Here is a 17783-nt window from a genome sequence, read left to right on the forward strand (position 1 = left end):
TTCACATACAGTTTAAATCACATTTGAGGCCCAATTCTGTTTCTAATCATTTCAGTCCAAACACGGATTCAAAGGACAGCTCTAGGAGGAAATGATAAATCAAAGCACTTGGGGGCACGTGCTTGATGGCTAAGCAGTGACATGGTTTTTCAGTAACATCAGACATTTGAGATACTTAAGATGTCCTTTGGTGAGACACTGAAGCAGGTGTCTAATATTAAGCAGGCATAATCACACACACACACTGAGATTTCTTACTGAATTGTGGCCAGAGCTTGATTCTTGCAAATCTAACTGCAAGCCTCAGGAGTAATGAAATTTCCAGTTGGAATCTCTTCATAAAGGTTCACATTTGAACAAGATTGTCTCCTGTGCTCACTTCTCATACTGAAGTAATTTAGAAATTCCAAACTAAGGCTTCCAGCCTCATCCCTCAAACCCTCTCCACCGTCAAAGACAGAAACTTAATGCAGCATTACAAGTAAGGGCATGATTCCTTCATAAGACTCCTAAAAGCATTAGTGCAATGCCTTTAATCTGTTTTGATCACTCTTATTTTTAAATAACCCTATTTTTTAAAGATTTGGATAAATACTATTCCTATTAAACCATACTTCATCATTGTTAAGCACCATCGATCTACTTCCTTTGGGCACTGATACAAGAGCTTGTAATTAAATTTCAGTTTCAAGGCTTTAAAACACGGCAGCTGATTCAATAACTTACAGTGGAATCTAATACTTGGAAAACTGCCACTTAGCCTGAACAGTTGTATGCACTTGGTGTTAAACTCTTCCAGAGAACAGCCGTATGCAAATGCTTATGTGGTAAATCAGGGTAAGATTTCAAGATAAGCAGTTAATTTCACTTGGCTATTCTAAGAGTGGATAAATTTTTTTCCCACAAGTCATTTGTGCAGTGAGCCCATAAAGAGATTATTTCTTCTAAATAATCTTCAGTTTTAAAAAGGAACACATCTTCATAAAGTTGCTTTCACACTGGCACCATGTGCTCTTCTTCAAAGGCTTAGTCATTGTGTGGTTTCTCTGGAATACCCTATGGATAAAAAGCATCAAACACAGGTTTCAATGCCATCTGATAAGCGACTACAATATGCAGTATTTTCAATTATTAAATAGTAAAGTAACTCCAGTTAGGCTGACAGTGACCTAGAGAGCATGGCTTCTTTTAAAAGCTTAATGAGGACGTGCTCCCTAACTGTGGACAAAAAAAAAAAGCAAAAACACTATGGGTGTTTGTTGCCTCAATCAGTGCATCTGAAAAATCCATCTGCCAGTTGCATTGCTTTTTATAAGACTTTTTTATCTTTCCTCTCTATCTCAGTTTATTTCTTAGCAGAAGGTACTCAATGCTTCACTTAATGGACATTCATTAATTCAGTTTTAACAGCCCTTTTTCAAGCTGTCTTTAACCACAAGCTACTTTATTTTCCAGTTAAAGCCTGGTATCAGAGACTTACTCATTTCTTCCTAAGTCCCTTTTCTAGTATGGAACACAGTAATATGTCACTATGAGATATTGAACCCATTTTTCTTTGAAACAAAGCTTGTAACTTGTTCTCTTTCTAAGGTCAAAGTGCAAATATATTTTCAAGTACTGAATTCATTCTCAGTTCTCCAGCCTCCAGCACTAGCACACAATAGATATTTGTGAGGCCCAAGTTCTGAATACCACCCTAATTTGTCAGATGCTGAGAAAGATGGTTACAACTCAAAATGAAGTGTTGCCACCCACTTAATCCAGCTGATGAGCACTGACTGAGCAGCTCTAGGTGTCAGAATGAGCAGAAAGAACTGATGGCAGCAGCAGCACCATCACCTCTTCTTTTGCTATAAAACCTACTAAAAGAAAACACTGGACTTCATCCTCAAGCTGGCAGCAAAACAATCCCAACAAGCCAAACAAAACCCCAAAGTCTCTGCTAACAGCAGGTTTGCTGAAAGGTCACACTGCACTTTGGTAGTACATGGGAGCTCTCTTGAAATCCAGTGACTGGAAAGCAGCAAGGATCTCCCAGCTAACATTTATCAGCATGGGAGGAGATGTCTCAGGGACACTTTTCATTTCACTTTTCATTTCTAACTGGAAAATCTAGACAGGGGCTGAGGAAGAAGCAAAGCAACTTTACTCCATTGATTTCCACAGGTGCCACCTTCTATTCTGGACAAACCCAGAAAATATCTGTCACAAGCAGCAAAGAGCTCAGGGGCTGCAGCAAAATATATAGCCGAAGAAATAACTTTAATTTAAGTATGGGTTAAAACAATGCTACATTCCATCTTCCTGCCACAACCACGATGGCTAACAAAACAGACTGGAACTTTGGAATTATCTCTATAGAAGAAAGATCTGGTTGACTGCATTACAGACTCTACTTCTTTGGATTTCCAGCACACAATGCTTCACAATGACTTGCAGAAGTGTTCCTAAGAAAATGCTGCACTTCCCCAAGCTTTTCCTGACTAAGTAATGGCAATGTAAAACACATGAGAAGACACCTCTAAATAACCAGAGGTTATTGACAACTTTCCCCTTTCTTTATAAGGAAGATGACAAGATTGACAGGAAAGTTGCAGGCAGGATCCAGACTGATTTTAGCTACAGTCAGGTCAGATGCCAGGTGAAACAACAGCAAAGGAAGAAAGTTCTATGTGTGTAAATTAATTTTAGCTCTTTCTAGTTTAAGGCTGCCTTCCTTTGCTTTCCAACAGAAGCAGCAGAGCAACTGGAAAGCACTGTATGAAATACAGAACTGTAGCATACAACCAACTATAATTTTATTTTAAGACTCTGCTGCAATACCAAAGCTTCAACAGAATTCAGTTAATGTATGGTTTTCACTTGATGTGAGCGGCAAATTTAAAAAGAGAAATTATGCTTCCTCTTCCTCCCATACATGTAGTCCTAAATAAACCCAAATGCAGATTGTATGCATCAGTGAGATTTGAAAGGGAAGTAGTGAACTTGTGTTTTAAAAAACCTCAAATGCCCTTCCTTCAGTAAAAATTGAAGACATCTAAACCACAGCAGCCTTAGGAAAGTCAACTTGAAGGATGTTTTCCAGGACACAGGACTTACATAGCAAAGAAGACAGAAGTTAAATCAACACAATATTAATTATTATTATTATCCATCAGTGTCAGAACACCTTTCACAACCAAGACTTAGGCTGATGTGCAAACACACAGCCAGGTTTACTCTTCAGTGTGCTACAAGGAAATAATTCCTTAAGAACCTGGCAAACAAGACAACAATCTATATTACCCCATATGTGGAGTGATACTTGAATCATGTCTTAAGTAACCAGCAAGAGAATATTTGATTTTGGAGCACTGGATTTTGATGCTATATAGGGACATTTCCCGATATATACTTCAGTGCCTGAATAATTAGAGAAAGCCCAGCAGTGTCTCAGTTCTCCAGCTACCTTAAATGTTAATTATAAATACTGATGGAGCAGGAGCAATGTACTGATTCCAGTCTTATTTAGGCTGCCACTGGAAAAAGTTAAATACAAAAGATATTCAAACACTTACTAAGACAATACCCACTCTACTGGCAACACAGGTTGTCTGCTTACAGTTCAGCTCTCAGGAATACATCTATTTAACTCTGACAGTTTGTGAGTCATACCCTTCAAGGCATAGTTTATTCTTGGACTAACAACAATGGAAGGCATTTGGATTGTTAAGGAAACTACTAATTATGCAGTAATTACCATAGCCAGCTGGCGTCCTATGTTTCCTACAGTCACACCTCCTGAGAAAAATATGCATGGAAGCCAAGAACGAATGTAAAGGAAATCTGGGGATGTATACCTAGTAAAGAAAAGAGAGTAAGTTAGAAAGTTAAAGACAAGTAACTTTCATTATCTTACAAGCTCTTAACCACATGCTACAGAATTCTCTCCTAGGGCTAAAACAAAAATAAAAAAGCAGCAACAGAGGAGATGGAAATTGAGAGACCGAATTAAGTCTGTAAACTTAGCAAACTTCTAAACCCTCTTGTCCTAGCCAGTAAAGTTTAGAAATTCACTCTGCTGAGAGCCAGTGGAAGCTTAGTTTTCTGAGGTGTTACCATTTCAACACACGTCCCAGTCCCAGTGCTCCCCACCTTCCACCTGCAGTTCTCAGTCTGGGCATTTGGAACAACTGGACCACCTTAGCCAAACAAAACATCTTACAAGAATGTGCCAAATATATTAACAACTAAATTCCAGTTCATGTGCACCCATGCTTTTAGTTAAAACAAGAGATTTGAAATAGTATTTTAGAAGCTAACTTACTGATAAACACCATTATATACAAGAAACTGGGTTATCAGTGTTGCTACAAAGGCTATTGTTATTCCAAGTCCGAGACCACTTCTTGAACGATCAAATGTCCACCAAAGCCCCAGTGATAGGGCTGCCAGAGTGAGGGACAGCTGGACGTTGTTTGCAAAGTCTAGTTTCTGGAAAAAGATGTTAAGGACAGGCCTTTTCAAGTCTGCAGACATCCTGTTACTGAAACTGAACAAGGGAGAACTCAGACTGAAAGTGAGCACAATTTTCTGTCTTTAAATACAATACAATAAGCATTTGGTTTTCAGACCTGCTAAGCAATCATAGCTCTTGTTAACTCTGACTGGAACATGACTGCTAAGTCAACATTAATTTTTGTCACACTGAGCATCTAGAGAATATGCTACATTTTGAAACATTTAACTTTGATGGATTTTTGTCTCAAGTAACCTGGGTAATCCAGCTCACTTAGGTTTTCCGCTCAAGCCACCATATTTTAACGAAAAGAACACTTATTTTGTGCTTCTCGCTAGCACATCACCAGTTAGTTGTGTTAGCTTTTAGATGTAGATTAAAATAACATAACTTACACTGTCATGCTTGCAGCTATACAAGACATACCACGATGTCAACCCCTCTCCCCTCCCTTAACACTTCAAGTGAGCCGTGTTACACATCTCACAGCAGCCACTGCAGTGTACAGCAGGTCTCACAGAGCTTCTCTGCCGGGAGCACCACCCTTACCGTGGCAATCCTCCCCCAGACCCGAGTGGCAGAGACAGTGTGATGAGCACAGAGTAAGCACATGGAGCACACACTAGCTGAAGGATACAGCGCTGGCGTGGTTGATGCCCACGAAGACGGCGATGCAGCGCATGACGCTGGCCCACTCCCGCTTGAACTTGTGGGGCTCCCCGAGGTGGCTGTCGATGCAGGGGTACAGCAGGCCAACCACAGCTGCAAGAGAAGGAACACCACTTGTACCAAGCTGCTAGGCAAGGATTACTCCAGCACCACTAAATATTAGCTTGGCACACAAGTGCTTGAGAAAGCAGCGAGGTGCTCATCACACTGCTGTAAGCCTGATGAAGAAAACACAATTATTACCCATCTTTTTTTCTTTAGAGAAGTGAAAACCCCGCTCTAACAAGCAGTATTCTCTTTGAACCTTTAAATATATATTGCATTGTTAAGGTTATCTGACTTGAAGCTCCTTATATTTAAAGAGGTTTGTCATTTGACATCCTGAGCAAACGCTTGTACCAATAAAAGCAAAGCACAATAAAAGTTTTGCGAGGAGTGGAATCTGTGTTCATTGCTCACGTGCAGGGCTGACAGCTTTATGAACATGATTCATCAGCTGTGAATCAGGCTGAGAATTAAATATTTGCCTGGACTAAAAAGTTTATTAGCAGAGCTGCTTTCTCTCTTTCTGCTGGGCTGTAAATCAATCAGCCCAGGGCTCCTGTCCATGTCAGATGAATGTCAGACACCAGAGCTGAACTTAAACAAGCAGCTGCCATCAGTCTACTCATATCAGGGAAAAATAACTACTCATATGATTAACAAGACAAAGTTTTTATCTCCATAAAGCATTTTTCAGCCTTTATCAGTCTGAAAGTTGGTTGCAGAAGAAAAACATAGGCTAGTGTTAGCTCAGTTGCTGGCAAGAATACCAGAGTTTCATTCTAGGGATTGCAACTCCCTGAGTTGTCACCAACTCCAGGGTTAGACGTGTTGCTTTTACTAAGTGCAACTTCTGTGTTTATTAATTTCCTTTCCTGCTCTCTCTTTCTTTTTAATCACTTAAACTCCTAAGAGTAGTACATTCTATGTTAAGAAGGCTAGAGAACATACTATTCCAAGACAGACGTGTTCTGAAACAGCTTCATTACTTCAATGCCAGCTACCAGGACTCTTGCCCTATGATAACAGCTGAATTCCAAAGTTTAATCCAACTGTGACAGGACTATGAGAACTCTCATTGGAGAATATCCTAGGCCATCCCTTTAATGTTCATCCATTAATGAACACAGTTCATTATTCATTCGAGTTTATGGTTTATCATTCAAATCCCCTTCACTGTGTGATACAAGCAGACATCACATAACTGCATTAAACAAAAATATGCAGAAGTTGTTTAAAGTATTTTCAATGCAAATTAAAAACTGTTACACTGGGTTTATTTCCTAAAATTTAACTCCTTTTTAATCCTCCAACCCTTCACCAAAACTTTGTTTTGTCTAGTCAGGGACTGGGGGGGGGGTGGTTATGAATGATAAACCATGAATATGTGCCAGCTGCTGTGACAACCACACCATGGCCTGAGCCTTCTGTGGTACTTGGCCAGCAGTGGGCAAGGGCCAGGCAGGTGACAGGCAGGGACAGCGGGCAGGGGCCAGGCAGGTGACAGGGACAGCAGACAGGGCACGGTTAGGTGACAGGAGCAGCAGGCGAGGTGCTGAGAGCAAGCAGTGATGGGGGCAGCGGGCAAGGGGCAGGCAGGTGACAGGGGACAGACAGGTGACAGGCGCAAGGGCCAGCAAGATGGCAAGGGCAGCGGGCAAGGGGCACCAGGCAGGGGCCAGGCTGGTGACAGGGGTGGGTGGGGGTCAGGGCGGTGACGGAGCCCTGGCCGGGGGCAAGAGTGGGGGTCAGGTCGGTGACAGGGCCGGGATGGTGACGGGGATGGGTGGGGGTCGGGCCGGGGACGGGGCTCGGTGGGGTCATGCCGGTATCGGGGCTCGGTGGGGGTCATGCCGGTATCGGGGCTCGGTGGGTTCATCCCGGTATCGGGGCTCGGTGGGGGTCATGCCGGTATCGGGGCTCGGTGGGGTCATGCCGGTATCGGGGCTCGGTGGGTTCATCCCGGTATCGGGGCTCGGTGGGGGTCGGCCCGGGGACGGGGCTCGGTGGGGGTCGGCCCGGGGACGGGGCTCGGTGGGTTCATGCCGGTATCGGGGCTCGGTGGGGTCATGCCGGTATCGGGGCTCGGTGGGTTCATGCCGGTATCGGGGCTCGGTGGGGTTCATCCCGGTATCGGGGCTCGGTGGGGTTCATCCCGGTATCGGGGCTCGGTGGGGTCATGCCGGTGACGGGGCTCGGTGGGGGTCATGCCGGTGACGGGGCTCGGTGGGGTCATGCCGGTATCGGGGCTCGGTGGGGGTCGGGCCGGTATCGGGGCTCGGTGGGTTCATGCCTGTATCGGGGCTCGGTGGGTTCATCCCGGTATCGGGGCTCGGTGGGGTTCATCCCGGTATCGGGGCTCGGTGGGGGTCATCCCGGTATCGGGGCTCGGTGGGGTTCATCCCGGTATCGGGGCTCGGTGGGGGTCATGCCGGTATCGGGGCTCGGTGGGGGTCATGCCGGTATCGGGACTCGGTGGGGTTCATCCCGGTATCGGGGCTCGGTGGGGTCATGCCGGTATCGGGGCTCGGTGGGGTCAGCCCGGTATCGGGGCTCGGTGGGGTCATGCCGGTATCGGGGCTCGGTGGGGGTCAGCCCGGTATCGGGGCTCGGTGGGTTCATGCCTGTATCGGGGCTCGGTGGGTTCATCCCGGTATCGGGGCCCCGGCCGGTGACAGGGACGCGCGCGCCGCCGCACGTGACTTCCTTGTTGTGGCCCAGCCCGTGGCCAGTCGCGGCCGCAGCCAATGGCGAGCGCCGCCCGCCACTCACCAGTTCGGCGGCAGCCAATGGGCGGCGGGGGGCGGGGCCGAGCGCGGCCGCGCAGCGGGGCCGGGCGGGAACGCCGCGGTGCCCGCCGCGCCCCGAGCCCCGCGGCCGCGCTTCCAGCCGCGGGAAACCCGCCCGCGACACCCGCGGTCAGCGCGCACCGGCCCAAAACCGGCCCTGCGACACGCGGGACCGCGCGGGCCGCCCTCGCGCGGGGATAAAGCCGGGCGCGCATCCTCCCAAAAGCCCGAGCTCGCATCACCCGCTGTCGGATGGAAATGCGGGGCTCCCAGGCGCACGGGTCACGCGTTCAGCCCCACAGCCTCTCCTCCCTCCACGAGAGAATGAGGAATAAACCTAAAATCACTCGTGGAGGTCAGCGACTCACCTGCTGCTGTGCCGCAGCACGGGGGCACCCACCAGGCGGAGGAGAAGAGAGTTGAAATCACTTCGTCAGGGAACAAAGTCACGTTCCGCTGGATCTGCAGCAAGTTCAGCACCAGGGCCATGAAAGCACCCACGACGAAGAGCACCACGCTCCTCTGCACCAGGTGCTGACTCCAGTTCAAGGTGCTGCTGGTGCTGCTGGTGGTGCTGCTGGCGCTGGAGGTGCTGGGGCTGCGAGCTCCGCGACCCACCAGCGCCAGCGAGGGGCTCGACACGGAGGAGCTCAGCATCTCGCCCACCTTGGCGGCCAGCCCCGCCGCCGTGTCCCCCAGCTGGCTCCTGTGCCTTCCTCTGGCAGTGCAGGAACAGCTCCAGGCGCAGCTCTCCAGCCTGGGCATTGGCTTCTCCGGAGTCCTGAAACACACGCACAGGCACACGCTAGTAAAGCCCCCAGCAACGGGTCAGGCCTCCGCGCTGGCACACACCGCCGCATCCTCCAGCACCGACCGGGCACCGGGGATTGCGGGGTGACCCGACCCAGCCGAGCAACCCCGGGGCTGCGCCACCTCGTCCCCACGGGAGGACACGGACCCCGGCCCGCGACCCCCGCGCTGCCCCTCTCCCGCGGGGACAGGGTTCGCTCCCTACCCGCGCCCGTCCAACCTCCGCGCCCCTGCCCGTCCGTCTGTCCCCGGGCATCCGGGCCGCGGGTCCCGCCGCCCGCTCACCTCGGGATGGAGAGGGGGGGCTGCGCCGGCCGCCGCTCCGCCGCCTCCGTGCCGGCTGCGCGCCGCCGGCCCGCGCCCCGGGTCAGGTTTATAAACCCCGAGCCGCGGATGTCACGTTACCCGCCGCCGACCTACCCGCGGCCGCAGGCAGCGCCGGGCCCGCCGCTCCGCTCCGCGCCGCCGCCCCGCCCGTCCCCTCCCCGCCGGGCGGGGCGAGCGCCGGGCGCGGGAGCCGCCGCGCCAGCCCCGGGCGGCCGCGGCCCCGGTCGGGTGAGGCGGCGCAGCCAATGGCGGGCGGGCGGCTGATATGACGTGCGGGACACACCACCCGCCTCCCGGGCCGGCCTCTCCGCCCGCACCGCGGCGGCGGCGGCGGAAGGACCGTGCGGGGCCCTGGGGACGCGGCCGGCGGCGGGAGCGCGCCGGGGATGCGCGCCGCCCCCGGGCGGGAAGGGGAGGACGGTGGAGGGATGGAGATGCTGGCGGTGGTGGCGCTGTCACGGAATCATGGAATGGTCAAGGTTCGAAGAGACCTTTAAGATCGTCGTGTCCAACTGTGAGCCCAGAGCCACCGCTGTAGCCCTTAAATCCCTAAGCCAAGTCACCCAGCGCCAGCTCCAGACACTTCTTGAAAACCTCCAGGGTGACTCCACCACCTCCCTGGGCAACCTATCCCAATGCCTGACCACCCTAAAAGTGATTTTTTTTTTTTTTTTTTTTTTAACTATCTGATCTGAATCTCCCCAGTCTCATTTTAAGGCCACGTGTCGGTGGCCTTTGCAGCCAAACCCTCGTGTGCTTGCCCAGCCTGCTGCGTGTCCCTTTGGGAGATGGCAGTTAGTAATGGGGAAGGCTGAAGGCATCTGCTGTGGCATCTCCTGAAGACGAAGGGATCCGTGATCTCTGTCATAATTCTAAAGTGGTGTAAGGGGATCCTGCCAAGGCAATGACTCCGTAAGATGAAGGTGCCAAAGCCAGATGCTGCGTCAGCAACCAGCCATGGGGTGAACGGAGGATCCGAGGCTCCTGACTGGTCCCTGACAGCCTGAGCAGCTGCTCTGCCAGCACTGGCAAAGCTCGGGTCACAATCCTCCCCGACTAAAATAACAAAAAATACAGTTAAATACAAGTTCACCCTCTGTACTTTACAAGGGCTTGGGAAGAGGCCTGTCAGGGATGGTTAAGTGTGAGCTGTACATTATGGTAGAGTTCAGCACCAAAAAATGAGTACACAGGGCAGGACTCCCAGGCTTCCTTTTTGAGACGCCGGTTCTCCAGGACACATGGGAAGCTGGTGTATGCAGTAGGAATTGCTTGGCTTCATGTTTATTAGCTGGCCTCAATGGACCAGCAGATCTTCTTTACACATGAGGTTTGCCATCATTACACTTGGGAGGAATATAGGACCCAAGGGCTTCCCAAGTGATGGCACTGAGGATTCAAGGATAGCTGTTAGCCATGCCTGTGATGGGCACAACGATGGTCCAGGATCAGTGGTCAGTGGGGGTTCCAGTTGTCTTTCATTGATGTGATAAATGTAGCAAATAAAATACATGAAATCAGTTGAAGATACAGGAAGAGGCAGGTCCTCTCTGCATAAAATGAAGAGTAAAATTGACCTGGGATATGGCTATCCCTTCTGATCTCTGCTCATTTCTAGCTGGGATGGGAAGAGTTAGCATAGCTGATCCTGCTGAGCAAAGTGCCTTTGGAAAATGTACTGGACAGATTGTTAGTGCCACTGCTGCAAGTGACAGATGAGCCCAGTATTTTTCTCTTAATGCCAACTGGGATCACCCCAGTAATGTCTGGCAGACTTTACTGCTGAACCAAGGTATATGTGTCCTCTGTACATGGAATTGTAAATACTCAGTTTCCGTTGCTATTTACTGTACTGAAACAGTTTTTGGTTTTCATTTCATATGCTAAAATTGTTTAGATTCTTCTGTCAGATGTTTTTAAGACACAATATATTTCTCCTTCTTCATTTGTTTTTGGATTTTTTTCTGACCCAGTTGGATCTGCAGAAAAAGTTTCAGTCAACTCTTTTGAGAGAAAACAGCCTTGATATATTGTCAGCTTTTTATGGGTTCCTCTGCAGAACATTTTATTTGTTTCAGGAAATCACATGCAGACCTAACACTTCCCCTCATGGCAACTGTGTACAAGCTTTGAATTGACACAGACAATTTATCTGCATCCCCAGACCACTAAGAAACAACTTTGGCAGCTCTAAATAAGGGCTAGAACTCATTCCCTGGGAAATATTCTTTTTTGTTGAATCACTCACTTTGAGATTTATCAACAGGACTGTGGATCTGAGAGAAAATGATTCATCTTTGTAGGAAATCTCTTTTTGGACTTGGCTTATGGGAAACCAATATAATTCATCCTTGCTTGTGCTGCATCTCTACTTTATTTGAAAAAAAATATCTTTCTGTATTTAAATTCTCCCCCTGAATCTTGCCCATATTTTCAGTGTTAGGGCAGAGTTTACATTCCCTTGTGCTGCATCTGCTAGTTTTCCTTCCTGAAAGAAACTCTTAAGCAATTTTTTTTAATCCTGTGTTTTTCCTTTCCTCATGAGTATGCTTCTTTTGCTACTTCCTGCAGAACATTTTATTTGAATATTTTATATGTATTTTTTTCATATTCATGATATCGTGTGGTGGTGCCCTTCTTTCTTCCTGGTTTCTTTTCAGACAACAGAGACCAACTTCTGAGAGGGTAAAACTTGCTGCATCTTTGCTAAAACCAGCTGAATCTGTGCAAATCTAGACTAGTCAATAACCTGTCCCTGAGCATATTTTCCCCAAAGTTAAGCACTTAGAATAAAGGTTAAATGCCCCTTTTGTTCGTGTTGCTTTACAGTCCTGTTGCTTTACATTTCTTTTTGGAATCCTAAGAAAGGTTAGGCCTCAGCATGCTTTGATTAATGCCTGAAATTTTATGCTTAACAGTTATTTCTGGAAAGAAGCGCTCACATGTCTGTGTAAGATTAATGACATCGTTATTTTTATCTCATCCCTTAGCAAAGGCAGCAGAATCTCTAAGTACTCATCCTTGCTACTCATTACATAAATAAATAATTTCACCTGTTCTTTCACACTTTCTGTATTCAACTCTGTGATGTTCTGGAATCTGACAATGTGTGTGCCTCACGAGGACTGTCTCATGGGCCTCTTATGTGGGAAGTTTAGGATGCTTGGACAATTTATTTTTCTCCCTACTTAAACAAGATCAAAACATGAGCTGTCTGCTGATAAAAGCTCAAAAGGCAGTGGTGGAGAATCACAGAGCAAGGCCTGTTTTATGTGTAAAACTACTCTCCCTCAGCTTCACTGGAGATTTTTTTGACTTTTTTCACCTTCAAGACTTTCTCCTATTGATACAGAGAATAGAAACCTTCCCAGTCATATGCTCAGCCTTAATCTCCTGTGTCTCTATAAAAGGATTTAGTGACATTCATTGTCTGATTCCCCATGCCAACCCTATGTACAAGACTTCAAAAAATCTTTTGACTTCAGCAGCAGTCTGTCATCCTGAGTTCTTTGCTTTATCAGTGGTCTCCAGTGTAGTTGTGTGAATTCTCAGGAACCTGCAGCAAAGCCTGCAGATCATAGAATCATAGAATGGCATGGGTTGGAAGGGACCTTAAAGATCATCTTGCTCCAACCCCCTGCCATGGGCAGGGCCGTCTTCCACTAGACCATGTTGCTCAGAGCTTCATCCAACGTGTCCTTGAACACTTCCAGGCATGGGACATCCACAAATTCCCTTGACAACCTGTGCCACACTCACAATAAAGAATTTCTTCCTGCTATCTAATCTAAACCTACTCTCAAGGTGAAGCCATTCCTCCTTGTCCTGTCACTCCAGGCTTTTGTAAAAAAAGTCCCTCTCCATTTTTCTTGTGGGCTCCCTTCAGGTACTGGAAGGTCACAATTAGGTCACCTTGAAGGCTTCTCTTTTGCAGGCTGAGCAATCCCAATTCTCTCAGCCTTTCCATGTAAGAGAGGTGCTCCATCCCTCTGATCATCTTGGTGGCCTCCACCAGAGTTGCTCCAACAGATCCATGTCCTTCCTGTGTTGGGGACCCCAGATCTGGATGCAGCACTCCAGGTGGGGTCTCAGCAGAACAGAGAGACAGAATTCCCTCCCTCTCCCTGCTGCCCTCAGTGCTTTGGATGCAGCCCAGGACATGGGTGTGAGTGCACATGGCCAGGTCACGTCCAGCTTCCCATCCACCAGCACCCCCAAATCCCTCTTGATCTGTTCATCCTCCGGCCTGGATTGTCACTGCCGCGGTCCCAACCCAGATGCAGCACCGTGCACTTGGCTTTGTTAGACCACAGGAGATTCCTGTGGGCCACTTCTCAAGTTCATCCAGGTTCTTCAGGTGTGGCCACTGCACCACTCAGCTTGGTGTCATCTGTAAACCTGCTGAGGCTGCCTCCAATCCCTTTGTCTGTGCCATTAATGAAGACATTAAGTAACACTGGTCCCAGTGAGGACCCTGGAGGACAGCACTTGTCGCCGATGTCCTGGTTCCTTCTCAGAGGTCAGAACACGTGAGAGGTAAATGGTGTATGCTGAGTTCTGTAGGGTGCTTCTGTGAGATTGCCCAAGCCCCAGTGCAGGAGCTCGTTCAAAGCTGAAAGGAGAAGGACAGGGAGTGATTACAGGGCACAACAGGCAGGATGCAGAACGTACAAGCTCTGAACAAGGCAAACTCCAGCCAGAACACTTCAGGCATGTAAAACAAAGGGGAAAAACAAAGTGTGTTGGTGGTTAGTGTATAATAACGTGAGTCATCCACAGTGAGCAGAGCTTAAAAACTTGGCTGCTTTTTCATAATCTGAGGGTGAGGAACAATAGTTGGAGTTTGAACATAGAAATTAAACCTTAAGGTATCTGAAAAAAGCCTTGTCTTTGTGTAGTTAATAATATTGTAGTGGGCATGTGACAAATGTTAGTTGAATATTTTTTGTTTAGTTGCTGATGTTTCTCTAGCTGTTTTTTTTTTTTTAATTTTTTTTTTTACCAGAACAAAACAGAAAGAACAATTCTATGCAGGCTGCAGTCTTCAAATGTCTATAAAGCCATGTAACAACTATCATATAATTAGCCAACCAACATCCCACATGCAGCTGTAGGCACTGACTCCCTGTCAATGAACCTCTGTCCTGACACAAAGGCAGTGCCTTTGCCTTGCTTTTGACTTCATTCATTATCACAGTTCTGCATATTTATGTAGCAGAGAGTTCAGGGAGTTCATACTTGCTATTCAAAGTGGTGATTTAATCTAAACTTCATTAAGAAAAAATACTGTTGGTTATATTGCTGAAAAAGTTACTTCTTTGGTGATGACAATAGGTTTGTGAGGCTGGCATGAGCATCATTACTGAGGCAAGCTGTTCTATCCAGACATGGTTAAAATTGTTGATATATTTCTATATTTCCATTTTTTCTATATTTCCATTTTCACATTTATTTATGCTATGTCCAGACCTTTAAAGATACTGATTAGAAGTGATGCTTCTGTATTTTTTTTTAACATTAGCTGTGACATAAAAAGCAGGGCACTGTGGACCAGGTTTGCTTGAGGGTAAAATTATTGAGTGCAATGACTTTTTAAAGGAGTAGCCAGTCAAGTGTCATCTGAGGGGGTGGCCTGTGTCTTATAATACTAGTCCAAGTCATGATAGACTAGAGACTAAATGGGTGAAATGAACAGAAATATCATGATAAACCACCAAAAAATAAGAACATTGTCTTTTAAATGCATTTATTTCTTGACGAAAATATTGCTTGCATAAAGAAGACAACTAGGTACATTTCTATCACCAATCCTTGCACAACATCAGTCCTTTGTAAAAAGGCACCTCTAAGGTGTGTGTTCAGGCAAGCATGTTCATGGTTGATTTAAGATTAAATGATTTTCACTTGTTTGGTAACTTTGGACTCAGTCATTCCCACATAGGATAAAAAGGAATTTCCCTCAAGCATTGTATTGTGAACTGCCTTCCTCTTACATCCCTCTTCTTATAACACCTAATTCCAGCACTTTTCCTCTAAGGTAGGCAACCCTCCCAGTTACTTGTTATATGTGCCTGAGGAAGATCCTTCTGGAATTCATATGCTGGTTTGTAGGGTTAAACATGAAACCCCCCAAAAGTGGTACTCCAGCTTACTTCAGGTTTTAGATTTCATGGTGTTGCAGTGGGGGAGACACGCAGTGACAATGTAGGTACTCAGCTTGGAACAAAGACTTCCAAAGGACAGGAAGGAGCTCTGCAGCATCCTCATTTTCCAAACTCCCCTCACTTTGTCGAGCAGAAGGACTGTTCCCACCTTGGAGAGCTGGCTGCAGCCTCGATGTCTGATGAGGTGGTCAAGGTCTAAATCAGATCAGAACTCCTTGGCTCTGCCCCTTGCTTTCCCATCCTTCCCATGGCAATAACTATAAATAGCAGAGCTGTGGCTACCAGGAATAGACTCAGTATCACACCCTCTGGTTATGTCTGTACATCCTCATGTCCCTTCAACTCAGGAGCACAAGGGCCAAGAGCTTTAGAGCTGTTCCTCTCATACAGAAAACACTTTCTTCCAGAGCTTTTCACACAGGATGATTCTGCCCAATTCACACTGCTTAAAAAAAAAAAAAAAAAAGAAAAAAAAAAGGAAAAAAAAGAGGCCTTTAAGACATTTGTAGTTTATCTTAAAGGACAACATTATGACTACATGAAAGAGGTTGGTGGAGGTGCCCAAGTACTGCCAGTGCCTCTTCCAGGCTACCATCCTGAAAATGTGAAAATGTGGAGCTAACCTACCCATGATTTTCCCCCCCCATCATTCTGTTGAGATAGATATTCAGGGAGCTGGCTGGGGTTTGAGCAGGATAATTGGAAAAACTTTCCAGTGTAAAGCTGTCCATAAAACCAGGAAGACCAGTGCAGAGGAGAAGCATCAGAGAGAGAATGTGCACATGTGCTAGTGCACAATGCGCTGTGGAACTGTGGCTTGCATGTTGCTTCATGATTAGTACTGTAAATATTGCTGCTTTTCAGGCAAAATCTTGATTCCCATGTCGGTGATTACATCAGTGCTCTTAAATGCAGCTCACTGTACCTTGGTGGGAAAGATTCTGTCAAATGTGGTTTCAGATTGCCAAGCTGAACTTTAAGTTAAAAATGTGCAGCATATGGGAAGACTACAGCTTTGCCTGGAGAGATACTTTAGAAATTGCTGAAGCTAGGTTATGCTGAAAAATGTATTTATGTAAAGCCAAACCCTTCAGCTTGTACTCATAAAAGGATACACTTGTAATAATGAGATCAGGCCACTTGCATGCAAACTCAAAGGACTAATTAACTGCTAAATTGTTCTAGCTATACACTAATGTAACTCTTGCTACCATTGCACTGCAGGATTGGACCTTACACAGCATCTTCAAATAAGGCACTGTAAATGTTACTGTTTTTGCAGGTATTGCTAACAGATCAAATCAAATGCTTAACTTAGGTAGACCTAACCTCTTTAATGATCTGAGCTGAGTGCTGCCAGCTTCACTTGCTCATTCAGGCATATTTTTGGATGTTGCTTATGCAGAGTGCTGAAGAAGTTCAGAACACATCAGGTCACAATATCCTTGGCTCAGGATCATGCACTGTGCCCACTCTGCTCAGATTAATGCCTGTAATGGTGCTGAAGTTAGTAGCTGTTACTTTTAGCTGTTGCCCTTGGACAGAGCAGGGGAAAATAGTATCTCCAGAGGCTGCTGAGATCCCAGTTTGTCTGGGCTGGCCTTGGGAGTGCCCATTTCTGTCCTCTGACTATAGCAAAAGCTTCTGCTTTCTTTAATTAGAGGGAAGGAAGGATAGATTCAAGCTGTGAGGTCAGAGGGCAGCTGTATGTTTCTACCCTGTTATCATACAGAATGGTTTGTGGGTGTAGCACAACCCAGGTTTCACTGTTTGTCCAGGTTTGTTTGGGAATTGCCTCACAAAGTCAGGTGCTCGTGACATTTGTAAAGATGAGGTTGGTGCCTTCACATCTGTTGCAGAGGCTGCAGACTGTGATTGCAGAAAGATCTCAGGGCAGACAGGCATTAACCTCTTGGGTGTTACTGGTTAATGATGTCCCACATCCAGCAAGAGAGAAGAAACACCCGGAATAAAATCCAATAACCCTGTCAGAGAAAACAGAACAAACCAATACAAAACATCTCAAGATGAATGGCTTTGTGTCCTGTCTGAGAAGCCAGAAAGTCCATGCATCCCATCTGAGAAGCTGTTGGTATTCTCATCAGCCAGCCTGGGCATCTATTCAACTGAATATGTATTTAATTTTCTCACAAGCACTGGAGGAATCTCAGCTGGAAAAATCAGCCAGACAACTTCCCCTATGTCGGAATCAGCAGCACAAAGATTTGTGGTTATCAAAGAGAACTAGTCCCTAACTTTTAACATTTAAGAATCTGCTGTTTTTGTTGTTCCATGGTTAGAAGGTTGTCTGTGTTTACATGCAGAAATCTGTTCTTGTGCTGTGTTGTTTCTCTGGAATGCTGTGAGCAGTTGTTTTTGTTTGTTCCTACTTGGGTGGAGCTAACTGTCTAATTGGGTAAATATTTGCAATGCTGTACTTGCATGCACAGAAGACAAAGAGGGCTGGACTCCTGTTGCCATAAA

At 46.7% G+C, this 17783-nt stretch overlaps 1 protein-coding gene and 1 long non-coding RNA gene across 2 annotated transcripts in view; one reads left to right on the forward strand and one right to left on the reverse strand.

Annotated features, from left to right (window-relative positions):
• Nucleotides 1–515: 515 nt before the first annotated feature.
• INSIG1 (insulin induced gene 1) lies at nt 516–8809 on the reverse strand. The gene is made up of 5 exons (XM_068174669.1): nt 8367–8809; nt 5136–5260; nt 4307–4473; nt 3740–3839; nt 516–1056 (listed from the first exon to the last, which is right to left on the reverse strand). Exons 1-5 carry the CDS (start codon nt 8761–8763, stop codon nt 1027–1029), a joined length of 819 nt encoding a protein of 272 aa, XP_068030770.1. The 5' UTR covers nt 8764–8809; the 3' UTR covers nt 516–1026.
• Nucleotides 8810–9054: 245 nt separating this feature from the next.
• Nucleotides 9055–17783, forward strand: part of LOC137463459 (uncharacterized) — a 38986-nt gene continuing 30257 nt past the window's right edge. Inside the window, exon 1 of the long non-coding RNA XR_010993925.1 lies at nt 9055–9174. This is a non-coding gene — a long non-coding RNA (uncharacterized lncRNA). The remainder of the gene's footprint in view (nt 9175–17783) is intronic.

This window comes from Anomalospiza imberbis, chromosome 1, assembly GCF_031753505.1.
Source record: "Anomalospiza imberbis isolate Cuckoo-Finch-1a 21T00152 chromosome 1, ASM3175350v1, whole genome shotgun sequence".
NCBI classification, from domain to species: domain Eukaryota; kingdom Metazoa; phylum Chordata; class Aves; order Passeriformes; family Viduidae; genus Anomalospiza; species Anomalospiza imberbis.

Coding starts and splice junctions, on each gene's coding strand:
- INSIG1 (XM_068174669.1), bottom strand. CDS start 8,763: ATGCCCAGGCTGGAGAGCTGCGCCTGGAGCTGTTCCTGCACTGCCAGA. Junction 5,261..8,366: donor GTGCTGCGGCACAGCAGCAG/GTGAGTCGCTGA, acceptor CTTCTCTTGCAG/CTGTGGTTGGCCTGCTGTAC. Junction 4,474..5,135: donor GCATCAACCACGCCAGCGCT/GTATCCTTCAGC, acceptor ATCTTTTTCCAG/AAACTAGACTTTGCAAACAA.